The sequence below is a fragment of the Panthera leo genome, chromosome D4 (genome assembly GCF_018350215.1).
Source record: "Panthera leo isolate Ple1 chromosome D4, P.leo_Ple1_pat1.1, whole genome shotgun sequence".
Taxonomy (NCBI): Eukaryota; Metazoa; Chordata; class Mammalia; order Carnivora; family Felidae; genus Panthera; species Panthera leo.
In genome coordinates this window covers 57,214,154-57,241,367 of record NC_056691.1, presented here as the reverse complement: position 1 = coordinate 57,241,367, position 27,214 = coordinate 57,214,154, and the positions used below count along the sequence as shown (strand labels likewise).

Sequence of the window (27,214 nt, the reverse complement as noted above, 5' to 3'; positions counted from 1 at the left end):
GAGGAGGGCGCATGGGCTGAGTGGATAGGGGCAGCCCGGAGCCAGCCAGGCAGTTTTATTGAAATATTTTTAAATAATTTGCACGTGTTAGTCTCATGTGTCAGCAATGCTTTGTCTGGTTCAGTGATCGCCCACGGGAGAGCAAGCCCAGGGGCTAGATAGGAAATGTTCTGTCCCTTGAGTCCATGCTGAGGTTCCCCTACATGGGGAGAAGAGCTGGTCAGCCCATCTGGGGCTGGCACTGTCCAGTATGTGTGCTCTGTCCTCACAGGGCATCCTGAAGGCCAAGGTTGGAGGCCAGAGACCACAGGCTCTACTGCTAAGAGCGTGCCCCAGGCAGCTGCAGGCCGGGTGTGGGAGGCTTGGCATGGTGCCCTCGGTGGCAGAGGAGACTGCCCGCCTCACAGTTCAGGTTGCGGTAGCGGGCAACAGCTGGTGTGGGGCGGGGGCACATGGACAGGAAGCCAAAGCTGAAAGGGCCAAGACAGCAGCCAGGGCAGGGCAGCCCCTCATCAGACTCCCGGGGAGCTGAGGGGGGCGGCGAGGGTTCTGTCCGCTCCAGGGCTGCTGCCCGGGGCAGGCTATGCTGGGCCCGGTTCCAGGGCTCCCCAGCCCAGCCTTGTGGGGAGTTCACCACCACAGCTGGGGGGTTGTTGTTAAGGGTAGGTCCTGATCTAGGGGACCAGGGCTGGGAGGCTGAGGAACAAGTGCTGATGAAGTTGTCTGTGGCCATGGCCAGGGGCAGCTGGGGAGCTGGTCCTGGGGGTTCTGGCTCAGGGCTACTGCCCTCACACTCCATTCTTTCTTCAGCCGAGGGGCCCATAGTGGGGGGGCCAGGACCTGGCAGTGCTGTCTCCATACGTCGGGGAAGTTCAGGGGATGATGGTAGCGAGCGGCAGCGACGGGCAGGTGTCCCAGGCTGGACGAGGGTCTCTGGAGTGGTCACCAAGGGCAGTTGGGTGGAGGGCAGTGGTGATGGTGGTACAAGGGGCAGGGGGGCGACTGGCTTGCTGGGTGTGTCCAACAGCTTGATCTTGCCTCCCCTGAGGTCTTCCCGGAGTGAAAAGGGGTTGACTCGAGTCAGATTGTCCCCCCAGTTGGGGGGTGATTCCGGTGATGGGGGCAGGAAGAGGTCTGAACGGCTTCGGGAAAGCCGGGGGTCTGGCCTAGGAAGTGTGGCAGATGGACCCCCTCTTGAAACAGACCCTGTAGACAGAGAAGTGTGTGGTTACTGTTCTTAGCATTGATCATAGTTCCTTGAGGCCTCATTATTCACCAGGAGGCTGGTGGGACTAGAGCTTACAAAAGGGAGTTCCACTGGGTACTTTGGAAAGGGGGAGATGTCACCTCTAGCCCTCCTTTACCTCTTCTTTCCTCCTTCTCCTTCCTTGGCTCTAGAATTTGAAAATATCCTTTTTTGAGATGTCCTTTCACCACCACCCACCCACAGCCTTCTCAGCTAATAAATACACTTAGTCTTCCCCAGACAATTCCCTCAGTCCTAGGGAAGAGACGCAAAAGGACTTATGTTGGGTCAAGGTCATGCTCACTTACTCTGATTGTGTGTCAGGGGAGCCCTGGTGAGGGGGGATGGCTCAGGCAGCTGCTCAAGGATCCATTCCAGGTGCTGGGTGATTTCGGTGAAGGGAGCACGAGTGCTGGGTTCCATCTGATGGGGAGAGAAAGGAACAGCTTCATTCATTGCTCCAAAAGAGGGTCCCTAAGTTTTCCTTCACCACCTGGGACAGGAAAGCCTTGCTAGCTGATGGATGTGGGTGGTAGGCAAGGAAACGGAGTGAGGATCTTACACTGCAGCAGTGGATGGCCAGGAGCAGGAAGGGCAGTGGGCAGTCATCCCCTACCAGGGTCTGGAAAGCAGGTACATCCAGGCCGAAGTCCTGTGGGTACAGAGAAGAGGGGCCTTCAAGTCAGCCTTCCTTGGGTTCTCCTTCTGCCCCCCAGTCAGGACCTCAACCTCCAGAGAACCAGTCTAGAGCTCCTCCTTTTCAAACCTGGAGACATCATTCACCTCAGTACGGGGTAGGTAATCTGGGTCGGCAGGTACTCGTGCAATGAGCTCACAGAGGACAATCCCAAAGGCAAAGACATCAGCCTGGGGGGAGGAGAGAATGTCAGTGGAAGGAACTGACAGTTTTCATGTCAGAATTTTGTCAGAATATGTCAGAATTTGGGGGGAAGTCTTGATAGTTTCATGTGTTAGAGGGGTGCCTATGAAGGGGAAGGGAGATCTTGGGGGTCTCCTAAATATTCAGTAGGGCTGTTAAGGAAATTGGGATGGGACCTTATAAAAGTATCTCGAAGGTCTCTGGAAGGCCTTGGGTATCTGAAGGATTGATGTCTTACCTTCTCATCATACAGCTCACCCCGCAACACCTCTGGAGCCATCCAGTATGGGGAACCTACCACAGCCAATGGCTCCTTTCTTGCCCCTTCCCTGCAGGGGTAGGGGCAGAGTGGTCAGAAACAGCTCACTCAGATAACCCCCCTAAACAAAAGGGGATGAGGTCAGCCCCCTCCCCACTCCAAGGAAAATGTCTCTGGAGGCTTCATTTAGATAGGGGCCTTCTAGAAAGTTTAGGGAGCACAGGGGCATTCACCTCACCTATACACAGGAATCTTTTCAGCCAGCCCGAAGTCACCCACAACAGCCGTGAAGCCTTGGTCTTCCCGTCGGATCAGACAGTTCTGACACACACATAGCATCCCCATACACCCATCATCTTCTGTTCTCTTATCTCCCAATATACACCCCAAAGCCCTGTCACTCCAGAAGAACCCCAACCCTCTCTGATCTACCAGTTCTCTAATGCACCCCAATCTGGCAATTTCATCTATCACTGCAAACGTAGGCTGGTACCCAGCCCCTTAGAGCTCCCCTTCACCCCAGTCCCCCATTCTCCAATGCTTTGCTAGCCCAACATCCTAATATGTCTACTATCCACATTCCAACATCCATGGGTCAGTTACAGTGTAATAGTTTCAAATCCCCTTTCATGCCTCCATCCACCTGGCCAGCCTACCTTGGATGTTAGGTCTCGGTGGAATACACCTTTGGCATGCAGGTACCGCAGGCCGCGGGCAATGTCCAGAGCCAGGTGGAGCCTGACAGGCCAGGACAGGGGTTCCGGAGAGCTGAGCAGCTGTTCAAGGGTTCCCCCATTCATATACTGGGGCATAATGGGACCAGAAGGGGAATGAATGTCAAGGTTTCTGCCTGTACTGTAGGTCTCCTACTTATAAGCCAGGGGACACTTAGGAGGATCGCAAAGGTCAGAAGGGTGAGTCTGTGCGCTAGGATCTCCCGCTCATATTCTAGAGCTGTCCTGTCCAAGACCTGTGCAACTATTTAAATTTAAATTATTAAGTTTAAATAAAATTAAACATTCAGTTCTCCAGTCACACTAGTCATATTTCTACTGCTACCTACCCACATGTACCTACAGAACATTTTCATCACTACAGAAAGTTCTATTGGACAACATTGTTATAGAGCATATAGGGAATGTGACCAACTGAGGCCTTTTATTGTGGTTAGCCCAAAGGGAAGTTCAGGAAGCCTCCCATGGCAGGAGGTCCTGCTGCCTCTCATTATTCCTCTGTAGATGCATCGGGCGCTGACTTTCTCTCCCCATGGTGATGGTGGGGGGTCCCCTCCTTCCTGGCCCATCCTCACCTCTGTAAGAGCGTGCAGTTGCCCCTGGTGCACACAGACCCCCATGAACCTGGAAGAGGATGGGGAAGATAGGAGGGTAGGCTGTGAGAACCCAGGCCCCTCTACAGTTCCCACTTTTCCCGCGGGATCTTTCCTCTTCTCCCAGCAAGCTTCTCAGCAAGCGGCTGAGGCCGCTCACCTTAGGATGTTCGGGTGTCGGAGCCGGTTCATCAGCTGCACCTCCCGTAGCGTGTTTCCCCGGTTACTGGGGAGTCTGTTCATTTTCAGCACCATGACTTGCCCTGACTGTCGGTGCCGAACCTGGGGGCGGCATGGGCCGGCGAGTCCCGTGCAGATTCGCCAGGTCGCGAGTGTCGTCCGAGTCTGGGGCCCCTAGTTCCAGCCTCCCGTCTAAGGCTCGGTCCCGCCCCTCTGCCCTCTCTGCTGATCCTACCTTGTAGACCTCAGAGAAGAAGCCGGCCCCGATCTTCTCGGCGCAGTGGAAATCGTCCACGCGCGCCAGGCTGGACACAGCGCTGCGGAGAGCCCGGTAGGAGGAGGGGCGGCCCCGGCCCGGGCCTCCACCCGTGCCCCCCGGCCCCGGGGGCCCCTCTCCCGGCGCCTCACCGGGCCCTGGCCCAGGGCCCCGCAGTGGGGGCCGTTCCCCGGCCATGGCCGGGCCCCCAGCCCCGGCCTGCCTCACATGGCAGGGTCCCCGGGGCCCGGGCAGGCCGCGCTTGCCATGGGCGCGCGCCCAGCCCGATTCGGGACGCCGGGGCTCCCGCTCCCGTCCGGGAGAATGGAAGATCAGCGGAAGATCCTGGGCCCGCCCCCGCCGCGCCGGCTTGCAGGGCCCGGGTAAACGCCGCTCCGCTTCTTTCGGCGCAGGGCCTGGGCCTGGGCCTGGGCCGGGCGGTGGCAGTGGCTCTCCCGGGCGCCGGCGGGCAAGCGGGCGGACTCCCCGCAGGCGGAGGCGGGCTGGCTGGCGGGCGGGCGGCGGCTGCTCAGCTTCGCCGCTGGGGCTCAGGCTCCGCGGCCTGCCAGGGGCGGGGCTGAGCCGGGCCTCCGCTTAACTCCTTCCAGCCCGGCCCACCGGCAGCGGCCACGCCCCCTCAGGTACGCAACCCCTAACCGGTGGCAGCGACACCCTGGGCGAGAGGGTCTGGGACGTCGGGGCCAAATAAGTTCAGGCCCGAGCTAAATAACTGAAGGGAATTATGGGCTGATTGTGCGTCCGCGCAGCTCAAATACCTTTTAGCTGCCCTGGGTGTCCTTTCTCTCCTCCCACCCTCAGTCCACTGTCTACAGAGAGCCGAGCTCAGGAAGCCGCCGGATTCCTGGGCTCCGTGGGCCAGCAGGGCAGAAAAGTAGACACTTCAGGTCTAGCCACAATCGGAGGTAGCCCAGCAACCTGCCTACCTTTCCGGCCCGCGCTCTGTTCCAGCCTGCCCATTTTCCAGGTCTTGACCCTTACACCCCTGGATTCCCTGACACTTTCTCCCTTCTCGGGCGGTTGTATCGTGAGCCTGTGGCCAGCCCGTCCCTGATGTGGCCCACACCTCCTTACTCCATCCCGCCTCCCTCGAATAAAGTTCAGAGGAAGAGAGGAGTATCCGTCCAGTGACTACCCAGCCTCAACCTCCTACTCTTTCCTCCAAATGACCCTATCTCTCTGCAGAGAAGCCTCCACCTGCCCGGAAGCCCCTCCTTCCTCGAGATCCCACCCCTCGGCAAAACCCCGCCCCTCCAGGAGCCCTTTCCTTCGGAGACCCCTCACTTCCTCAGTGAGACGCCCCCTTCAGAGGGACCTTTTCCCAGTATGATACTGCCACCATCAGTGTGTATCAGAACCCCTCAGTGAGACACCCCTCCTCTGTGTGTTCCTTCCACACAATGAGACCCCACCTCTCAGAGTGACTACACCGGTCATTGTGACCCCCTCCTCTCAACGTGACTCCTCCCCTCAATGTGGCCCAGCCCTTATCAGTGTGACCCCTCTCTGGAGGTTCTGCCCTCCACCTTGTAGGAATCCGGTCTGCCCCCTCAGGCTGGAGGAGGAGCTGCAGTCTGCCTCTTTTAAGTCGGCGCTGAGCCCTGAATGCGCACGCACTGTGCACTCACCGAACCCAACGCTTCCGGTTCCCTGCTGGCTCCTCCCCCCGGGGTCGGCGAAATAGCCAATTATCGCCAGGGATGAGTGACGACGCTCCATCCGGAGGACGCCTCCCAGGCGAGGGTTTGCGGGCAGCTGTGAGCAGCTTGCCACCTAGCGGCGGAATGGAGGGTGGCGGGAATGAAGCCTGCAGGTCTCGGGAGCGAGAGGGCTTGAAGAAGGCAGAGTTCTTTAAAAAAATTCTCAAGTATTGCATTTCTGTTTCTGTGGTAAGATGAAAAGGAAATTAAGGCAAGCACATTCTGCGTCCGTGTGCGTGCTCGCCTTCTAACAGAGTCCTGTCCGGTGTTTATGAGAGTTGGAGCCAAATTCTATTTAATTGTCCAGGGCTAATGAGAAGAGAAAAAACAGTCTTAGATTATAAACGTTGCCTTAGGTTGGAGAGAAGACCGGATGCTGTCCCGGTGCAGCGTACAGCGGAAGATTTCGCACAGGTTTGGAGACAGAATGGAAGAGATTCACAGCCCTTCCAGAGCCAGTGAAGATAGGCCAGTCTTGAGAACAACCTATGCCTGGGCCTTGTGCATCACGTAATTCTTCCAGAGGCAATTTGATCTCAGCAAAACAAACTCATTCATCACGTTAATGTTCATTTAACACCCACAACTATTTAATTTGTAAATGTGTTTCCTAGAGTTGTATGAGATCTGTAAACACTAGGAATTTATGCATTTTGTTAAAATATTATTATAATACATAATGTAATTGACATATATCTGACCTTTTATCCAAGTTTGAGAGTTACCCTTGTTGGTGATAGTAATTCCAGCAGAGGAGCCAGGATCCTGTTTTAGAAAGATCACTGTGGTGGTTGTATGGAGGCAGGGAGACTGATTAGAAAGGAAGTTCTGCTAATGTTCAGTCAGGAGAGGATGAGAGACTGAACTAGGATAGGGATAATAGGGAAGAAGAGGAAACATTCAACTAGTCTGGGAAAACTTGATGATTGATTTAGTATCCGAAGTCAGGTCAGTGGAGAGAAAGCATCAGCCAGGATCATTTTTAAGTTTGTAGTTTAGATGACTGGGTGATATCAACTGAGATAAAGAATCCAGGAGGAAAGGTTGGGTGGGGAAAGTTGGATGTTTGCCTCAAGTAAAGGTGTGATGATAAAGGAAACCATGAATGTGGATGCCACCATCCAAGTAGAGTGTATAGAGGGAGAAGGCTGACAAGAATCCTGGGAATCACCAACATTAAAAGGGTGTGTGGATGAAAAGAATTCCGTGAAGGAGACTATGAAGAATCAAGCTGAAAGATAGGAAGAGAATCTAGAGAGGCTGGTGCCATGGAATCCAAGGAATGGGGAATTTAGAGAAAGTGAAATAATGAACAGCATTAAGTAGTACAGAGGGGTCTGCTAAGATAAGTTTTAAGTATTCCTTAATTTAAGCTATTAGAAAATCCTTTTGTGATTGTTTTTCAAACTTTTATGATGGAAAAATGTCAAATATGAAAAGAAAGAACAAACAATAAAACAATGAATGTTTATTTACCTTGGGTAAGACCATTTTGCTGGCGAACCTTGTGCAAAATCACTTGCCTATGCCTCATTTGTACTGTTGCCATAAGTGATCTGACCGAGGTGAAAGTACCTGCTTTCATGTACCTACTATGCTAATGATTCTCCAATGATAATTCATGGCCAATCTTGTTTCATCTAACTCTATACCCTTGCTCTCTCCTTCCACTTAATTATTTGGTGTATATTTTTGATATAGCATTTCATCAATAAATATTTCAGTATGTTACCTTTGAAAGACGAGGATTCTTCTTTAAACCAAACCACAGTACCATGTCACACCCCAAAAAGCCCGATAATTCCTTAATATCAAATATCTATTTGCTCATATTTCCCCCATTATCTTATAAATGTTTAGTTTAAGAAATTGTTTGGGTCACCTGGGTGGCTCAGTTGGTTGAGCATCCGACTTCAGCTCAGGTCATGATCTTGCAGTTCATGAGTTCAAGCCCAGGGTCAGAGCCTGACAGCTCAGAGCCTGAAGCCTGCTTCAGATTCTGTGTCTCCCTCTCTCTCTCTCTGCCCCTCCCCTGCTCGTGCTCTATCTCTCTCTTTCTCGCTCTCAAAAATAAATAAACATTAAAAAAAAAAAAGAAATTGTTTGAACCAAAATCCAAATAAGGTCAATACATCACAGTTGATGTATCTCTTAAATCTTTTTAAATCTTTAAGTTCATCCTCTTTTTTCCCTTACTGTTTTTGTCTTTTTAAAGTTGTTTCTTTCTTTCTTTCTTTCTTTCTTTCTTTCTTTCTTTCTTTCTTTCTTTCTTTCTTTCTTTCAAGTAATCTCTATATCCAACATGGGTCTTGAGCTTACAACCTTGAGATCAAGAGTTGTGTGCTCCACTGACTAAGCCAGCCAGGAGCCCCGGTTTGTTTGTTTTAATGTTTTAATGTTTATATATTTATTTTGAGAGACACACACAGCATGAGCAGGGGAGGGGCAGAGAGAGAGGGAGAGAGAGAGAATCCCAAGCAGGCTCCTTGCTGTAGGTGTGGAGCCTGTGGGGCTCAATCTGGGGACCACAAGATCATGACCTGACCTGAAATCAAGAGTCAGATGCTTAACCACCTGAGCTATCCAGGTGCCCGTTTTGTAAAGAAACCATGTCATTTGTTCTGTAACGTTTCTCAAAGTCTGAATTTTTCTGAGCTTCTTCTGGTAAATTTATCATGTTTCTCAGTCCCCTGTATTTCTGGTAAATTGGTAGTTAGAGACTTAATCAGATTTAGATTTGATTATTTTGGCAAAACTAATTCATCAGTGTGTTTAGTATTCTCTCTCTCTCTTTTTTAGTTTAGTACTCTTATCAGGAGGCATACAGTGGCCTGTTTGTGAGGTAAATGATGATGTTCATTGTCTAGACCAGGGTTTCTCACACCTGGCACTACTGACACTTGGGGACAGATGATTCCTAATTGTAGGTGGCTGTCTGTGCATTGCAGGATGTTTAGCGACATCCTTGGTCTCTACCCACTGGATGCCAGTAGCAACTCCCCCAGTTGTGATAATCAAAAATGTCTTTAGACATTGCCAGTTGTCCCCTGGGGGACAAAAATTATCCCTGATTGAGAACCACTGCTCTAGTTTCATTAATAAAGGAGTTAGAAAATAATATTCTCATTCTGTTTTTCCTTCTTTGTTTAGTAGGTAGAATACCTCTATAAAGAGAAACTTTTCCACAACAGCTTGTTACCCAGAGATATATTTCATGCAGGAAGGGCAAGAAAAATGGTTGTTTCTTTTTTATTTTACCAGCTTTTAATGAGTTGGTTCCCTTGCATTCTCCAAAAGTGACCAGTGAGGTTTTTTTTTATAGTACCATTATGAACTCATAATTTGATACATGTATGATGTGTCTCAATTGTTGGTTGGTTGGCTGTTTTTATCATTTTTATTTTTTTATTAATTTTTTTTTTAATGTTTATTAATTTTTGAGAGAGAGACAGAGTGCGAGCCGGGGAGGGGCAGAGAGAGAGGGAGACAGAATTAGAAGCAGGCTCCAGGCTCTGAGCTGTCAGCACAGAGCCTGATGCGGGGCTTGAACTCAGGGACCGTGAGATCATGACCTGAGCCAAAGTCGGACGCTCAACCGACTGAGCCACCAGATGCCCTTTTATTAATTTTTTTAACATTTATTTATTTTTGAGAGACAGAGCGTGAGTGGGGGAGGGGCAGAGAGAGAGAGAGGGAAACATAGAATCTGAAGCGGGCTCCAGGCTCTGAGCTGTCGGCACAGAGACCAACGCGGCGCTCAAACTCACAAGCTGTGAGATCATGACCTGAGTCGAAGTCAGACGTTTAACCGACTGCGCCACCCAGGCACTCTTGTTTTTATCATTTTTAAATTGTCCTATTTTGACCAGTTGGAACTTATTCAGGTTGGATCCTGAGTGTTTTTTTTTGACACAACCTTTAAGGTTTCTTGCTTTTTAATATAGTAAAATGTACCATGCTTATTTTGTGTATTCCTAAACTAGAGCTGGTATCAGCTATTTTTCCCAAAGATTCATAGTTCCTTTTAGTTGGAAATGGTATTTAGAGACTGTAATCTGGGATATAAGATTATTTGACTTTAGGAAGAGCAGTTTCATGAAGATAGTTGATTACCTATTGTTCTCAAAACAGTCCCCTCTACCATCTCTTTATTATGAAAAATTTCAAACATGCAGAAAAGTTGAAGGAATGCATAGTGAAGGGCTGTGTACCTTCATCTAGATTCAACAATTGTTAACATTTTGCTGTTTGTTCTCTTTGTGTGTCTCTCTCTAATGTGGTATGATATGATATATGACCTGATATAACATAATATATTTTTATTGTACCATTTGAAAATAAGTTTCTGACATCATGGCATTATTAGCATTATCCTTTAAGGTCATTTCCTCTATAACCAAAATACCATTATCACACCTTGAATTACTTCATTTGGTTTCTTGGTTCTCATATTTTATTGGCTCTTTCTTCTAGGTCTCTTTTGCTGATCTACTACATCTTCCTGACCTCTAAACAGTGGTGTACCAGGGCTCCATCACTGGACCTCTTCTGTTCTCTCTACACACATGCACAGCTGGTCATTTCTCTTGCTTGAGACCCTCAGTATAATGTTGAGTGATTTAATGACAGTAGATACTTGTATCTTGTTCCTGATCTTTATTTTAAAAAAAATTTTTTTTAAGTTTATTTATTTTTGAGATAGAGAGAGACAGAGCATGAACGGGGGAGGGTCAGAGAGAGAGGGAGACACAGAATCGGAAGCAGGCTCCAGGCTCTGAGCCATCAGCCCAGAGCCCGACGCGGGGCTCGAACTCACGGACCTACGTGAGATTATGACCTGAGCCGAAGTCGGATGCTTAACCGACTGAGCCACCCAGGCGCCCCTTGTTCCTGATCTTTAAAAGAATGCTTTTAATTTGTCACTGTTTTCTTTTTTTTGTTTTTTTTTTTTATAAAGTCTATTTATTCATTTTTGAGAAAGAGAGAGTGCAGGAAAAGGGCAGAGATAGAGGGAGACAGAGAATCCCAAGTAGGCTCCCCGCTATTGGGGCAGAACCGGATGTGGGGCTCAAACTCGCAAACTGTGAAATCATGACCTGAGCCAAAATCAAGAGTCAGACACTTAACTTTCTGAGCCACCCAGGTGCCCCTTAATTTTTCACTATTAGGTTTCATGTTTACTGTGGGATTTTTTTGTAGCTACCTATTCTAGTTAGTTCTTATCACATTAAGTGGCATGTAACTAATCACATCAAAACCCAGTGGCATAGGGGCACCTGGGTGGCTCAGTCAGTTAAATGTCCAACTTCGGCTCAGGTCATGATCTCACGGTTCATGAGTTTGAGCCCTGCATTGGGTTCTGTGCTGACAGCTTGGAGCCTGGAGCCTGCTTCGGATTCTGTGTCTCCTTCTTCCTCTACCCCTTGCCTGCTCACCCTCTCTTTCTCTCTCTCAAAAATAAATAAACATTTAAAAAAATCCAGTGGCATAAAACAAGTACTTATTCTCATAAATCTATTGATTTGAGTCAGCATTCTAAACTAGAATTGGCTACAGTGTTTGGCTATATGCCATCTGTCTCTTGTTCTTCCTGGGACCCACTGATAGCCTCAGAATGTTCTTCTCATTGTGCTAGAAGAAGGGTAAGAAGACAAGTATGGTTTTGCAACTGCTTTTCATGCCTTAGGGTCATGTCATGTCTGTCAACATTCCAGTGACGAAAGCAAGTCATATGGCCAAGCCCAAAGTATACTGTCTATAGCAGGGATGGGAGGAAGGGAGAAAAAAGATTTCTAAACAATGATACATTACTTTAATTTTCTAAAATTAAACCAACGTTGCATTTATAGAATAAACTTAACTTGTTCTTGACGTTTTTCTTTTTCTTCTCCTTCTCCTTCCCCTCCTCCCCTCCCCCACCCCTCCTTCTTCTACCTTATTAGATTTGGGTTGCTTTTTAGGGTATTTTACAGTTTTATTTTTTATCAGTTTTGTATTGAAATATAATTCAAAGGCCATATAATTCACCCATTTAAAGTGTAAAATTCAGTAGTTTTTGTTATATGCACAGTTTTGCAACGATCATCACAATTAATTCTAGAATATTTTCATCATTCCAAGAAGAAACCTCATGTCCATTGGCAGTCACTCCCTATATCCTGCCCCACAGTCCTAGGCAACGGTTAGTTAACTTTCTCATTGTATAGATTTACCTCTTCTGGACATTTAATATATGGAATCATGTAATATATGGTCTCTTGGTATCTTGCTTTTTTCACTCAGCATAACGTTTTCAAGGTTCATCCACGTGATAGCATGTATCCGTACTTCATTTTTTTTTTATTGCTGAATAATATTCCATTGTGTGAATGTACTGTGTTTGTTCATTGGCTGATTGCCATTTGGGTTGTTTCCACTTTTTAGCTATTATGAATGATGCTCCTATGAATATTCATGTACAGGTTTTGTGTGGACATACGTTTTAATTGCCTCATGTTCCTCATTGTTTTGTTCCTCTATTCCCCCTTTACTACCTGTTTGGTTTAAGCTAATATCTTTTAGCATACCATTCTGGGTTTCCTATTTGCTTTTTTTAAACTTACATATTTTAGTTACTTTCTTGGTGGTTGCTCTGTGGATTATAATCTAGTCAAACTGTTGAAAGGTAAACACACAATTAATCACCTAAACCTTATATAGTTGATTTGCTTTGGGTAATTGCTGAAGAACACATAATCTGCTATAATGCTGGAGGTGGAAGTCCCCTAACATGTTGTCTAACTAGTAGTGCTGGCTAGTAAGAAAGCTATTGATAGTGCAATTTATTTTTCATGTCATAAGCCATCTTATACTCCTCTTATTCTCATTGTTTTTCAGTGGCTTCTTAGGGGTTTATAGTTAAGCAGATATCTTTTTCTTCTTTTCCAACACTTATGGTTCTTATTACTTGTTTTGGCTTCATGCACTGTCTAGACTGTCTAGAATAATGTTGAATAATAAGGGTGAAAGTGATCAGTTTTGTCTTGGTTCTGACTTCTGTAAGATTGCCTAAAGTGAAGGACTGTCAACTCTACACGCTGGCATCCAGCTTATGCCAATGGCAAATGTAGCTAATCCTTAGTATTTTTTTTTGCTAAGCCACAGCCCTTTTTCAGAAACCTCACAGTAATATTCCCATAAGTGACTAGTTAATTGGAACTGGTATGATGAATGAGTTCTGTTTGCCAGTTCTGGCCCTGGATTTTCTCTTGGATGTAGTTTGATATTGGCTGTTCATTTCAAATATTCTTTATCATGTTTCTATTTCTGGTTTACTAAAAACCTTTTTAAAAATCACAAATGGGAACGTGCCTGGGTGGCTCAGTCAATTAAGCGTCTGACTTTGGCTCAGGTCATGATCTCTTGGTCTGTGAGTTCGATCCCCACATCAGGCTCTGTGCTGACAGCTAAGAGCCTGGAGCCTGCTTTGGATTCTGTGTTTCCCTCTCTCTCTCTACCCCTCCTCCACTCATGCTCTGTCTCTCTCTTAAATAAATAAACATTAGAAAAAAAAAGCTTCCAACTCTTGTTTTTGGTTCAGGTAATGATCTCAGGGTTTGTAGTTTGAGCTCCTCATCAGGCTCCACGCTACTGGTGCAGAGCCTACTTTGGGTTTTCTCTCTCTCTCTCTCTCTCTGCCCCTACTCCCTCTGGCACACATGCTTTCTCTCTCAAAATAAACAAATAAACTTAAAAAGTTCACAAATGGGGGGGGGGCTGGGTGGCTCAGTCAGTTGAGTGTTGGACTCTTGATCTCAGCTCAGGTCTTGATCTCAGGGCTGTGAGTTTAAACCCCAGGTTGGGCTTCACACCGGAAGTGAAGCCTCCTTAAAAAAAAAAAAAAGATCTTAAAACAATTTTTTAAATGTTTATTTACTTTTGAGAGACAGAGAGAGAGACACAGAATGCGAGTGGGGGAGGGGCAGAAAGAGAGAGAGAGAGAGAGAAGGAGACACAGAATCTGAAGCAGGCTCAGGCTCTGAGCTGTCAGCACAGAGCCTGACAAGGGGCTCATGCTCACGGACTGCAAGTTCGTGACCTGAGCTGAAGTGGGACGCTTCAGTGACTGAGCATCCCAGGTACCCCAAAAATATCTTTAAAAAAAATCACAAATGGATATTTAATTTTTTAAATGATTTCCCCATGTCTGTTAGAGTGATGAAATGGCTATTTCCTTTGGTGTGTTCATGTTAATTACACTGATAGATTTTCTAGTTCAATCATTGCTGTAATCCTAGAAACATGACGTATATTATTCTTTTACAATATTGCTAGGGGCGCCTGGGTGGCTCAGTCAGTTAAGCGTCTGACTTCAGCTCAGATCAGGATCTCATGGTTTGTGAGTTTGAGCCCCACTTCAGGCTCTGTGCTGACAGCTCAGAGCCTGGATCCTTTGGATTCTGTGTCTCCCTCTTTCTCTGCCCCTCCCCGCTCATGCTCACTCTCTCTCTCAAAAATAAATAAACTTAAAAAAAATTTACAATATTGCTAGATTTTTTTTTTTTTATTATGTGCCAGACACCAGTGCTTCATGCTAGAGATACAACTGTGAACAATATCGACAGATAAAGTATCTGCCTGTATTGAACTCTCAATTCAGGGATGATGAAGAACATTTGCCAGCTCTCCCTGATGCTGTGCTTTTGGCAGAAACCACTCAAGATATGCTGTCTTGCAGAGCCTTGAGAGGTCCCAGAAAGAGGGCTGCGATCATTTAGTGGTATTTGCCACTGGATTGGAGGAGAGAAGACAGTGATGGCAAGCATCCTGCTATTTGCTATCCCTGGTTTGATGTTTTATTTAGGATTTTTCATCTGTATAACTTGTGTGAGGTTGTTAGGTCTTAGTAACTAATTTTGTAAATTGAGTGTAATGTAGGTCTTTTGGTAGGGGGCATCTATTCAACTGCTTTTTCAGTTTCTTCTGTGGCTATTGTCTTCTTCAGGTGTTCTGTGTCATTTTGGGTTGATATTCATTTATATTTTCCCAGACAATATTAATTGCACTGAGATTTTTTTGGTTTAGTTATATGAAGTTTCACTTAGTATTCTTTTTTTTCTTTTTTAATGTTTATTTATTTTTGAGAGAGAGTACGAGCCTGGGAGGGACAGAGGAGGCGGGAGACAGAAAATCCGACCAGGCTCCGCACTGTGTGGGTTCAGCTTTTGGCTTTGTCCAACAAAGCTGAGGATGGCAGAAAGGATTACTCAAGACTCCACAAGAGAGGTGAGAGGGAGGCTAAGGGAAGTGTCCGTGAGCTGCTCTCAACCTCCCGTATTTATTGAGCATACATTTAGGGTAACTTGTGCAATACATCAGTGGACTACATGTGAGTAACAACGTATAGAAAACGTGCAGAAACTCACATGTGGAACTTGAGAAACTCAACAGAAGACTATGGGGGAAGGGAAGGGGCAAAAATAGTTACAAACAGAGAGGGAGGGAGGCAAAATAAAAGACTCTTAAATACAGAGAACAAACTGAGGGTTGATGGGGCTGGAGGGGGAGAGAGGAAAATGGGTGATGGGTATTGAGGAGGGCACTTGTTGGATAAGCAGTGGGTGTTGTAGGTAAGCAATGAATCATGGGAATCTACCCTAAAACCAAGAGCACACTGTATACACTATATGTTAGCCAACTTGACAATAAATTATATATATATATATATATATATATATATATATATATATATATACACACACATATATAAAAAGAAATGTGCAGAAAAACAAGTTAAGACAGGATCAAATATTCCATGTGATAACATGGTCTAAGGAATTTATGAGCATAGGCAGGACCTAATCCCTAGATACACATTAACTAGATAAGCTAAGCATGGTCTGCTGTTTTCAGCAAGGCCAGAAAGCAGTGTTCTGCTTTGCCATGTATTCCCTATAATCTTCTAACCCAGGATATAGCTATTTGATTTCCCACAGTGCACTGTAGAGCCTGGTTTGAACTCAGGAACCGTGAGATCATAACCTGAGCCGAAGTCGAAAACTTAACTGATTGAGCCACCCAGATGCCCCTAGTATTCTTAGATAGTTAAAAAAAAATTCCTGTGTGCCTGTGTTTTTAGCCATTTCCTCATGCCACCTGGAGGGCTTGTGTAGTCTTTTTCTCTTGGCTAGCTGTGCCAGTAGTTGGCTTATTTGCTTATTTATTTATTTATTTATTTATTTATTTATTTATACAGCTCTTAGAATAATCATTTCAATTGTTTTTCTGGTTTCTGGTTTATTGGTGTCTACAGTCAGCTTCATAAATTTTTCCTCTTTTCCTTAGCTTATGATATTCCTCTTTTCCTAGGTTCTTGAGTTGACTGCTCAGCTGTTTGCTAGGCAATTTACGTAGCTAGCTGGTTTAAAAAATTTTTTTTACGCTCGTTCATTTTTGAGAGACAGAGTCCAAGAAGGGGAGGGGCAGAGAGAGAGAGAGAGAGAGAGAGAGAGAGAGAAACCGAAGCAGGCTCCAGGCTCTGAGTTATCAGCACAGAGCCCGATGCTATGCTGGAACTCACGAGCTCTGAGATCATGACCTGAGCAGAAGTCAGCTGCTTAGCCGACTGAGCCACCCTGGCGCCCTTAGGTAATTAGTTGGTTTTAGATTTGTTTACCTGGCTAGCCTGTCTGCAGCCTATTCTGCTGACGTCCTCACAGTCTGCAGTGCATGACCCCCTGCCCTCGCTAGGCACAGCTAATTGGTAAGGGTAGCCAGTTCATCTGCTGGGAGACCAGGCTTCAGAGACATGAATGTGGTATAGATACATATCAGTGTCCATCTATATCTGCTTCTCCTTTCTTCATTGGGCATGTGGAATCTCATACTTCCAAGCTGCAAAATGTTAACAATTGGTAATCTAAGTAAAGGTTATATTTTTATTGTGATTTTTCTGTAGGTTTTTTTTTCCAAGTTAAAACTTTAAAAAATATACCAGTGCCCTAATTCCCAGAATAACCTGGATGGGGCCAGCCATGAATATTTTAAAAAACCACTCTAGGTAATTCTGAAGCACATTCCTGCTTAAGAAATCACTGTTGTAGGGATGCCTGGGTGGCTCAGTCAGTTAAATGTCTGATCTCCACTCAGGTCACGATCTTGCCGTTCATGGATTCCAGCCCTGCATTGGACTCTGTGCTGACAGCTCAGAGCCTGGAGCCTGCTTTGGATTCTGTGCCTCCCTCTCTCTCTGCCCCTCTCCTACTCACCATGAAAAGAGATCCAGAGAGTTTACTAATTTACCCAAGGTTGTATAGTTAGTAAGTGACAGATCCAGAACTGAGCCTATGTCCTTAGTCATGATGTCAGTATGCACTTGAGGCTAAAACTTGCCTCAATAAAGATTTGATTGAGTTCTCAGTTGTTATTTATCTCTAAATGATGGTATGTAATCATACTTTTTTTCTTTTGCTCCAAGAATTATTTAAGAGGGCATTTAAAAAATGTCTTAGTGTTGTTTTTTTTGTTTGGTTAACCTAATTTTTATTTTCCGTTTACAGGTTTATTGTGTTTGTGTGAGAAAATGTGGCTTATTTTGTGCTTGTTGGGATTTTTGAGATTTTTCCTTGTGGCTTAAAGTAATTTTTTTTTTTAAATCTCTATTGTGGCAATTTATTGTATTTTGACTTTCTCTGTATCTCTGTCTCTTCTTTAAAGTTGTAAAATCACTGTGGTTAGGAATTCTGTCTAATTCATTTATTCATCTCTGCATTGACCAGAATGTAATTGCCTGGCAGAGATGTTCAATAAAAGTTAGTTGACTGAATAAATTAATATTGATCCTTGTGGATTTTAAGAATACTATACATATAAAAATGCCAGAAGGAGGGGCGCCTGGGAGGCTCAATTGGTTAAGCGTCTGACTTGATTTTGGCTCAGATCATGATCTCATGGTTCAAGAAACAGAGCCCAGAGTTGGGCTCTGCGCTGGCAGCACGGATTCTGCTTGGGATTCTCTCTCTTTCCCTCTCTCTCTCTGCCCCCCACCCAAAAAAAATAAATAAACTTTTTAAAAAAGCCAGAAAGAGACTGTACCATTTCCTTTCCTTTGATCCATCCTCTGTGATATTGATAGTGGCCTATTTTCAGGACAACTAAGAGTTGAATAAGATTCAATTGAAGCTGCATCCTAAGAGGAAAATGCACATTTTAAAGATCATTGAATCATATGAGATTTTACAAATATAGTTGCATTTAGGAATTACTCTGAGAGCATGCCAAAATTTCTATTATTTTTTAAAAAATGTGTTTTTTAAGCCCATAAAATATTTTCACTGGTAAATAGATAAGGGAGTTAGAACTGGAAGGAATTTTTTTTTCCTTTAAAGATTTTATTTTTAAGTAATTCCCACACCCAATATGGGGCTCAAAGTCACAACCCCGAGATCAAGAGTCACATGCTCCACTGACTGAGCCAGCCAGGTGCCCCAGAACTGGAAAAAGTCTTAATAGCCATCTAATGCATCTCTTTCATTTTACAGATGTGGCTCAAAGACTTTAAGTAATTTGCACAGACCTGTATTACCCATCCCATGTTCTAGTTAGGACTAGACTATATGACCAGTTTTTAAAGTCCCCTGTGTATAGTTAATAAGTCATCCTTATTCATATTCTGGTATTCCTTTTTAATATTTTGACTTCTTGAGTTACTAAAGACAGAAAAGTATATTAAAGTCTTCTAGTCAATACCACCATTTCTGGTCATTTCTACTTGGATTCCTTCCATCCCCACCCTACCTCTTGGATGTCAAATGCTAAGATTTGGGTTACCATAATCTTTGGTTTATGATATAGTCTCATCATTTGTTGATGCTTTGATTGATTTCTTCTTAATGTGTAAATAAGATGTGTAATATCTTTGATTGATTTCTTCTTAATGTGTAAATAAGATGTGTCTTAATGTGTAAATAATGTGTAAATAATAAGAATTTATGAAACCACCATCCCAAACAAAAACTGGGATCTTGACATTAACGTACATCTCACTGTATGGTCTCCTCTCTCATTTTGTCTCACTCCATGTGAGGTAAGCATCTGAAACTCATGCCCATCATTACCTTGCTTTCCTTTTTATGTAGGTTTATTGCATCTCTCCCTCTCTGTATATTTCTTTTTGCCTATTTTGCCCATCCCCTCTGGCAACCACCACTTTGTTCTTATGAGTCTGTTCATTCATTTGTTTTGTTTTGTTTTTTTTTATTCTACATATAAGTGAAATTATGTGGCATTTGTCTTTCTTGGTCTGACTTACTTCACTTAGCATAATACCCTCTAGTTTCAGCCAGGTTGTTGCAAATGGTATGATTTCTTTTTCTATGGCTGAGTAATATTGCATTGTGTATATATACACACCACATCTTTATCCATTCATCTTACTGACAGACACTTAGGTTGCTTCCGTATGTTGGCTGTTATAAATAATACTGCAATGAACATAGATAGGGGTGCATATATCTTTGGAATTAATATTTTCATTAGAATTATTGGATCATTTTTATCTATTTACTTGAATTTAAAAAGGGTTTCATGTTGTCTGTAATCTTTTGGAGTTTATTCTTTTCACTTCTTGTTTCACTTTTGATGGTCTCTTGATCTGAGAAATATTTTTCAAAGGCCCCATGATTTTCTTTCCATTTATCCTCATAGAGGGGATTTATGCTTGCCCGTATTGTCTTACAATCAAATGACTGACCTGGGATCCATCTGAAATTTTTGATTGATAAATATTCTGATTGATTTTAAAAAATTGAGATAGAGTTGACATATGACATTATATTAGTTTCAGGTGTCCAACATAATGATTTGATATTTGTACTTACATGAAATTTTACAGCAATTCCTGGTCAGGATCAAAGGCAGAGCCACAGAAAGTTATAGACTGCTGTTTTGGAGACCTAACAGGCTGTGTGGAACAGGCAGGGCACTGATGTGGCTTTCCTAACTGGACCTTCATTTCATGGATGGGTGGAATCCTAGTGAAACATTCTCTGCACCAACACTGGGTTTGCAGTGTCCACCAGGAGCAAGTTGTGGTTGGGTTGCCATGACGACCGTCCCCTGGAATGGGGCACAGAGGCAATGAGCATTCCTGTGGGCCCCTTAGCTAGTTCTTTCACTTCATTCCCAGGTTAGAACACCTTTCTGATCTTCACAGATCTTAGAAATATTGTCTACACAGATGGAAACAATAATAGTTACAGGCCATTTCACCAATAGGAGTAGACTGCTTTTTCACAAATCTAAGACTTCACACAAATCTAAGACTAACTGTATGCAGTATGTATTAGCTCACACACTGATTCTAACTGCCATGGTCTGTTCTACAGAATTTGTCCTAGTCTCTACGTTTTTTTAAAAATAAAATTTAAAAATATTATTTTTGAGAGAGAGAGAGAGAGAGAGACAGAGTGCCAGCGGAGGAGGGGCAGAGAAAGAGGGAGACACAGAATCCAAGGCAGGCTCCAGGCTCTGCGCTGTCAGCAAAGAGCTCTATGCGGGGGTCGAACTCACAAACTGTGAGATCATGACCTGAGCTGAAGTCAGACACTTAACTGAGTCGCCCAGGTGTCCCTAGTCTCTACATTCTAATGTATACTCCAACTTAAGTTTGAACTTTCATTTTCTCAGCTTCACACTCTTTCCCCTGAGCCCCCAACCTCTGTTACTGTTCTCAGCTCTTTTCCTGTCTCCCATTCCCAACAAATTCCAACCAAACACTATGAATTGCTGTTTAGCTAGCACTTAACATAAGCAAACACTGGGCCAGTTGCTCTTTTTGTATCATCTCGTGTTACTATCTTGTCCTGCTATCTATTTTGTCCTACTCAAAGAAGAAGTAACAGTAATGTCCTCATTTTATGGATAAGAAAACTGAGGGTTAATGAGATGAATTTGGCTAAGGTCCATATCTCTAGTGAAGCTAGAATTTGAACTAGTTTTTTTTTTTTTGTTGTTTGTTGGTTTTTGTTTTTATTTTTATGTATGATGCTTGGGCTCTAAGTAAAAGAAAACTTAAACTGGCCTTAACAATAATGAAATTAATTATTTCACATAAAACGATTGGTTAAGGGGTGCCTGGGTGGCTCAGATGGTTAAGCACCTGACTCTTGATTTTGGCTCAGGTCATGATCTCATGGTTCCTGGGACTGAGCCCCTTCTAGGGCTCCTCATTGACAACACAGAGCCCCCTTGGGTGGGATTCTCTTTCTCCCCCTCTATCTGCCCCTCCCCCACTTATGCTTGCTCATTCTCTCAAAATAAATAAACATTAAAAAAAAGGTTGATTAATTCAGTAGCTCATCAAGGACCCAGGCCTTTCTACTTTACCATCCATCCTTGCTGTATTCAGGTTTTGTCCTCAGATTAGCTTTGCATTCCACAAAGTTTCATGATGCCTACCAAAGTTCTGTCATCATGTCCATATAATTTCTAGAGGCGGGAAGGGACATTATTCCTTCTTGTCCATCTCTCTTTCTCTAATTTGTCATGCATCTTTTTTTTTTTTTTAAGATTTTGAAAAAACATTTATTTATTTTGAGAGAGAAAGAAAGAGAGAGAGAGAGAGAGCACGTGCACAAGCAGGGTAGCAGCGGAGAGAGAGGGAGACACAGAATCCAAAGTAGGCTCCAGGCTCCGAGCTGTCAGCACAGAGCCTGACGTGGGGCTTGAACTCATGAACTATGAGATCATGACCTGAGCCAAAGTCAGACACTTGACTGGCCACCCAGGCACCTCTGTTATGCATCTTTTTTTTTTTTTTTTTTTTTAAATTTTTTTTTTTTCAACGTTTTTTATTTATTTTTGGGACAGAGAGAGACAGAGCATGAATGGGGGAGGGGCAGAGAGAGAGGGAGACACAGAATCGGAAACAGGCTCCAGGCTCCGAGCCATCAGCCCAGAGCCTGATGCGGGGCTCGAACTCACGGACCGCGCGAGATCGTGACCTGGCTGAAGTCGGACGCTTAACCGACTGCGCCACCCAGGCGCCCCTGTTATGCATCTTTTTAAACAGCATTTTAAATTGCTTACTTTTCTTGGGACCCTCTCTCATCCTGGCTGACTTCCCTTTATTGTCCAGAATGCCACCAGCCCATGCAAGGGGACAGGATCACTATTATGGGCTTAGACTAATTAAGACTCATTCCCAGGGCTGGCTCCAAGCTTCTCTGAAGTTTCTGGCTGCTCCACAGAACAGAATTAAGGTTCTGTTAGGAAGAAGGAGATGGGAGTAGGGAACAGGTACACAGTGTGCAACCAATAGTTGGGTTGGATTCTGTTAGGGAATCCACAAGTCCAGGTTGTTAACCTTGACACACTGTTACTTTTCTGGGCTCCCCTCAGTTCCCATCCCCATCTAGCATATTTCCTTAATAGTGAGTCAAGTCCCCTACAACTCTAGCTCTAAAGGACACATTCCAAGGCTGTCTTTGGCAGAACAGCAAGGAACGTGAAATGTATTCCTTGGGGCCCAGTGTGCTTGTGTAATCCCCAGGTCAGTGACATGTGTTTGGTCAGCCTGGGCACTGTCAGTTGGGTAGGGGGAAGAGCAGAGGCTCTGCCTCCTGGAAAGGTGTACTGACCTGGCCCTGACTCAGCCCCAGAGCTGAGTTCCAGTCATGCTCCCTTCTGAGATCTCCTTTATTTAAAAAAAAATTTTAATTTATTTTTATTTTTTTAAATAAAAACTTTTTAATGTTTATTTATTTTTGGGAGAGAGAGATAGAGAGAGACAGAGCACACATGGGGGAGGGGCAGAGAGAGAGAGGGAGACACAGAGCCTGACACAAGGCTCAAACTCATGAGCTCTGAGATCATGACCTGAGTCAAAGTCAGACGCTTAACCAAATGAGCCACCCGGGCACCCCTGAGATCTTTCTGGTCTATACTCCTCTTAGAATCCGAATTGTTTTCCCCCTCCTTTTTTTAAAATTAAAAAAAAAAAATTAAATGTTTATTTATTTTGAGAGAGAGAGAGTGAGTAGGGGAGGGAAGAGAGAAAATGTGAGTAGGCTCTGCGCTGTTCGATCCCATGAACTGTGAGATCATGACCTGAGTTGAAATCAAGAGCTGGACGCTTAAAGAATTGAGCCACTCAGGTGCCTCCCCTACTTTTTTATAGTTTGTATTTATTTTGACAGAGAGGGGAGAGACAGAGAATCTCAAGTAGGCTCCTTGCTGTGTTAGTGCAGAGCCTGACACAGGGCTTAAACCCACAAACAATGAGATCATGACCCGAGCCAAAGTCAAGAGTCAGATGGACACTTAACCAACTGAGCCACCCAGGCACCCCTTCCTTTTTTTTTTTTTAAATATGCTCTGCAGCCAGTGTGGGGCTTGAACTCATAACCCTGAGACTAAGAGTTGCATGGTCTACTGACTGAGCCAGCCAGGTGCCCCCTGAATTGTTTTCTTAACAAATTCTAATTGTTCTTAAAACCCTAGTCTTAAAAACCCAACATTACTGTCGTATCTCCTTTCCGTGACCTCCCACATTAGGAAAACCAATATCCACTGAATTTACTAACCAGTCACAGATCTCCCATATGTGTTAGAAGCTTTGAGAAAGTATTAGACAATAGGGAAGAAAATTAAGTTTTAGTAGCTGTGTGCCAGGTGCCTGGGGTAAATTCTTTCCCACACTGACTTTATCCTTAACAGCACCCTGATAGGTTGGGTTATTTTAACTTTCATGTTAGAGTTTAGGGAATTCAGGTTCAGAAGTTAAGTTGCCTGCTCACAAAAGGTAAGGTTGGCTCAAGGCCACAAGCTATTAGGAGCGCATGACTGCGTGACCTAATGCCCATGCTCTTTCTCCTACCCTTCCCCTCTTCTGACTTCATGGTCTTTACTATTACAAAACACATTTGTATATATTAATTTTAGCCTCACAACAGTAGCAGGGTGAGTCCTAGTATCTGCATTTTGTAAATGATGGTGGGGTTCAGAGACACTAAATGACTTGCCCAAAGTCATGTGGAGTTTAGCTCTTCTGACTACAGAATGTGTGTAGGAAAGCATGGCATAATTTGTTGAATGATGATCCAGATTATGGTGGGTAATCAATAAATAATTCATCAGATTAAATTACTGAAAATAAACAATGTCACTGCTTTGAGGTCCCTAGGTTCCTTTTTCTCCCTGTGACCTCCCCTCTGGGCTTCCCTCAGAGACCTCTTTTCCCAGGAACTCTATCACCTCCAACCAAGACTCACAAAGAGTAGCACCCACATGTCTTCAGGCAGGAGGCTTAAGAAGGAAGGGTCTTCTTTTATGATAGAGCTGAGTGGACCTAACAGTTTTTGTTCTTTCTCTTCCCACCTTAGGCCTTCCTGGAATGGGGAGGCCCTACTCAGAATTTTCCCTGCCCCACTTGGCCGACTGCATTTGTTCTGGAGTAGACAAACCAGTGAGTCCCTGCTCTCCTGTTTCACTGGCCTTTGCCCTGGCAGTTATCAAACTAATGCCTCCTCCTCTCTCCTCCCCTGGCACTGCCTCCTGCCTCTGGCTCCGCCCCACAGCCCTGGACACAGTACACAGAGCCCAGAGTTTGGGCTCCAAGGGAAACAAAAGGAACTGCCTGGATTCCCATGGCTATGGCCAGCACCTTCATACCAGGGCTGAACCCCCAGAACCCTCATTATATCCCAGGGTAAGACTTCTGCTTGCTCCTGGAAATAGGCATATAGGGATATGGGAATTGTGCCACTTAGATCTTGGAGGCCAAGTAGACATACTGGTATTTGGGAGGCCCAGGGCTGGGATATTTATGGTTTTTGATGGAAAAGGAAAAGCAAGGCAATAGTGGTAGCTGGGCCTGCCACAAAACTCTGTTGTCTTCTCTATGGTAACAGGGTAACAGCAGAGGGGAAGGGTTGAAAACCTAGAGAACTGAGAAATGCCTGCTCCAAATAGGCACACAGCTGAATCCAGAAAAAAAAAATCAGGGCTTCAGAGGTCTCTGTGTCTATCTCTGGGGGTGATGGAGCAGAGGGAGACTGGAGGTGAGTTGTGTGTGTGGGGGGTCCTGTGCTACAGGTACACCGGACACTGCCCACTACTTCGGTTCAGCATGGGCCAGACCTATGGGCAGATGACTGGTCAGCTACTTCGAGGAGTTCCTGGCCTGGCCTGGCCCCCTGCCCATCGCACACTTCTGCCTCCCATCCGGCCTCCACCATCTCCTGAGGTTCCCAGAGGAAGACCATCTGTCAGGCGTGGACATGAAAGGCTCAGTTCCAGCATGATCCCAGGGTACACAGGTATGTATGTGTGGTCTGAATAGGTGTCCCTGTCCCAGAACATGTGCCCCAAACACTAATCGAAATCCTCCTTGCCCCCTCCCACCCAGGTTTTGTACCCCAGGCACAGTTCCTCTTTGCCAAGAACTGTAGCCAGGTCTGGACTGAGGCTCTGAATGATTTCACTCAGTGGTCTGGGGGACAAAGGAGTCAAGAACTGCCGAAGGAAGCCAAGGGAGAAAAAGACGTGGGGAAAGACCAAGAACCAAAGCCAGAGTCAGAGCTGGAGGCAGAGAAGGAGCTGGAGCCGGGGCAAGAGGCAGAACAAGTGAGACCAACAAGGCTGGAGAGAGTGCAGGGGGAGTTGGTAGTGTGACCAGGCCTAGGGGTGGCCATGAGTAGCATGACTCTGGGTACAGGGAGTATGGGCCTGACTGCCAGCTCCAGCTCCCAGGGAGCTTCTGGTAGAGCACAGGAGCTGAATTTGATGCCCTTATTTTTTCTCTATCAACTTCCCCTCACAAGGCTTCCCCCTATTCCATGGATGACAAAGATCCTCGCAAGTTCTTCATGCCAGGTGAGAGGAAGTGGGTAATGATCAAAAGCATGGGGAGGCTCCCAGGAGGTCCTGACTCAGTATCCCCATCCCCCTAGGCTTCACTGGTTATGTGCCCCGGGCCCGCTTCCTCTTCGGCTCCAGCTTTCCTGTGCTCACCAACCGGGCACTGCAGGAATTTGGACAGATGTATTCAAGGGGCAGATCCCAGAAGGATCCCAAACATCTCCCCCCACTTTCTAGGACCTACCCTCAGAACCTGGGCCTGTTACCTAACTATGGAGGCTATGTGCCAGGTGAGGATAGCCCCAGAGGGAAGTTTCGGGGACCAGAGTATTTGTACGTGTGTGGCACGGGTGGAAGTGGTTTGGGGGGTTGGAACTAATAGATATGGACGGGGGGCTTGGATCACGTGGTTCAGCTTACCACTGCGCAGAAAAGGAAACGGAGGTAGCCCACAGTGGAAGTTGGGACAAGATTTTGGAGGGCTTAGGCACTGACTGAGAAATAAATGGCTTTTCCATGCTACCAGCTACAAGTGACAGACTGTCTTGTCCATATAGGGTATAAGTTCCAGTTCGGTCGCACGTATGGGCATCTCACCCATGATGCACTGGGCCTCAGCACCCTCCAGAAGCAGCTCCTGGTATAGGTACCTGGACTTCAGGTTCTGTCTTCCCTTTCTTCCTATCCCAGCCATCCTTTTGCAAGGAAGAGAGGTGGGCCGCAGGGTGGGGGGAGGCACAAAGAAAAATGGTTTGGAGGCCGAGCACCTTTTTTATTAATAGGTGTAATAAATAAATAAATAAATACATAAACAGAAGTCTGGGCTCCTCCTCCCTCTTCTGACCACCAGGCACTGGCCACAGCCTATTTACATTTGGGGGCTTAGGGAGCTGGCCCCAATACTGTCACCCATCCTCCTCACCACCTGGCCAAGGGAACCCTGCAAATGGGCCTCTGGTCACCTCCCTCCATAGGGACATGCTAATCTGTACCTATGGAAGGGCCAGCCCAGATGGCCGGGGAAATCCTGGCAGCCCAGTGCTGCATCCCTTCCCTCCTTTCCGGGGTGGAGGTCTGGATGAGGTCACTGGGACAGTTAACGGGGAGTAATTAATACTGAGCACAGGGATGTATGGCCCCCAGCTCTTAGTCTGCTCTCTGTGGCCAAGCCAGAGGGCTTGGGAAGGGCTCTCAGGCTCTGAGTTGGGGGTTATGAGGGTCCCTGAGGCCACCAACATGCACAGGGCCTCAGTTTTGGCTGCTTCCAGGGGTTGGACTTGGAGTTGGGGTCAAGGTCACATAGGCCAGTGGCACCAGGCCGGTGTCGGGGCCGCGGCTGCAGCGCAGCCAGTCTCCTCCAGCTGGCCCCAGCACCCGGAGGATATCTCCCTTGTGGAAGCTCAGCTGTCCAGGGCCTGTGGCCAGATGATGGCACAGTGCCTTCACCTCGCTGGGGAAACAACAAATGGAGGTCAGAGAAACCCCATCCAAAGCCAAACCCAGCCCCCAATC

The 27,214-nt window shown here is 45.7% G+C and overlaps 3 protein-coding genes and 1 long non-coding RNA gene across 8 annotated transcripts in view; 1 reads left to right on the top strand and 3 right to left on the bottom strand.

The window, feature by feature from the left end:
* Positions 1 to 25: 25 nt before the first annotated feature.
* On the bottom strand, positions 26 to 5,524 carry TESK1 (testis associated actin remodelling kinase 1). Of its 2 annotated transcripts, XM_042914345.1 has the most exons (11): positions 5,451 to 5,524; positions 4,128 to 4,878; positions 3,873 to 3,994; positions 3,695 to 3,743; positions 3,042 to 3,188; positions 2,624 to 2,706; positions 2,365 to 2,455; positions 2,030 to 2,113; positions 1,809 to 1,898; positions 1,555 to 1,669; positions 26 to 1,206 (listed from the first exon to the last, which is right to left on the bottom strand). In XM_042914345.1, exons 2-11 carry the CDS (start codon positions 4,344 to 4,346, stop codon positions 320 to 322), a joined length of 1,887 nt encoding a protein of 628 aa, XP_042770279.1. In that variant the 5' UTR covers positions 4,347 to 4,878; positions 5,451 to 5,524; the 3' UTR covers positions 26 to 319. The 2 variants fall into 2 exon arrangements, with proteins under 2 accessions (XP_042770279.1, XP_042770278.1); XM_042914344.1 differs by lacking the exon at positions 5,451 to 5,524 and having other exon boundaries at positions 4,128 to 5,422.
* FAM166B (family with sequence similarity 166 member B) lies at positions 5,449 to 26,561 on the top strand. 2 transcript variants are annotated; one of them, XM_042914350.1, is made up of 8 exons: positions 5,449 to 5,903; positions 24,226 to 24,308; positions 24,421 to 24,551; positions 24,938 to 25,161; positions 25,251 to 25,468; positions 25,666 to 25,717; positions 25,940 to 25,992; positions 26,260 to 26,561. In XM_042914350.1, the coding sequence occupies exons 1-8, from the start codon at positions 5,867 to 5,869 to the stop codon at positions 26,479 to 26,481; spliced, it is 1,020 nt and encodes a 339-aa protein (XP_042770284.1). In that variant the 5' UTR covers positions 5,449 to 5,866; the 3' UTR covers positions 26,482 to 26,561. The 2 variants fall into 2 exon arrangements, with proteins under 2 accessions (XP_042770284.1, XP_042770282.1); XM_042914348.1 differs by having other exon boundaries at positions 5,454 to 5,903; positions 25,795 to 25,992; positions 26,260 to 26,434.
* Positions 10,188 to 19,930, bottom strand: LOC122205689. Its single transcript, XR_006196198.1, has 3 exons — positions 19,723 to 19,930; positions 17,939 to 18,032; positions 10,188 to 10,520 (listed from the first exon to the last, which is right to left on the bottom strand). It is a non-coding gene; the product is annotated as an uncharacterized LOC122205689 (long non-coding RNA).
* Positions 26,454 to 27,214, bottom strand: part of RUSC2 (RUN and SH3 domain containing 2) — a 67,058-nt gene continuing 66,297 nt past the window's right edge. For all 3 annotated transcript variants that reach the window (XM_042914343.1, XM_042914342.1, XM_042914341.1), the window contains one exon: positions 26,454 to 27,152. In XM_042914343.1, the coding sequence (XP_042770277.1) occupies positions 26,951 to 27,152 (202 nt within the window). In that variant the 3' untranslated portion in view covers positions 26,454 to 26,950. The remainder of the gene's footprint in view (positions 27,153 to 27,214) is intronic.

Coding starts and splice junctions, on each gene's coding strand:
- TESK1 (XM_042914345.1), bottom strand. CDS start 4,346: ATGGCCGGGGAACGGCCCCCACTGCGGGGCCCTGGGCCAGGGCCCGGT. Junction 3,744..3,872: donor CGACACCCGAACATCCTAAG/GTGAGCGGCCTC, acceptor ATCCTCTTCCAG/GTTCATGGGGGTCTGTGTGC. Junction 2,456..2,623: donor GAAAAGATTCCTGTGTATAG/GTGAGGTGAATG, acceptor CTACCCCTGCAG/GGAAGGGGCAAGAAAGGAGC.
- FAM166B (XM_042914348.1), top strand. CDS start 5,867: ATGAGTGACGACGCTCCATCCGGAGGACGCCTCCCAG. Junction 24,309..24,420: donor GTTCTGGAGTAGACAAACCA/GTGAGTCCCTGC, acceptor TCCGCCCCACAG/CCCTGGACACAGTACACAGA. Junction 25,718..25,794: donor TCGCAAGTTCTTCATGCCAG/GTGAGAGGAAGT, acceptor CCATCCCCCTAG/GCTTCACTGGTTATGTGCCC.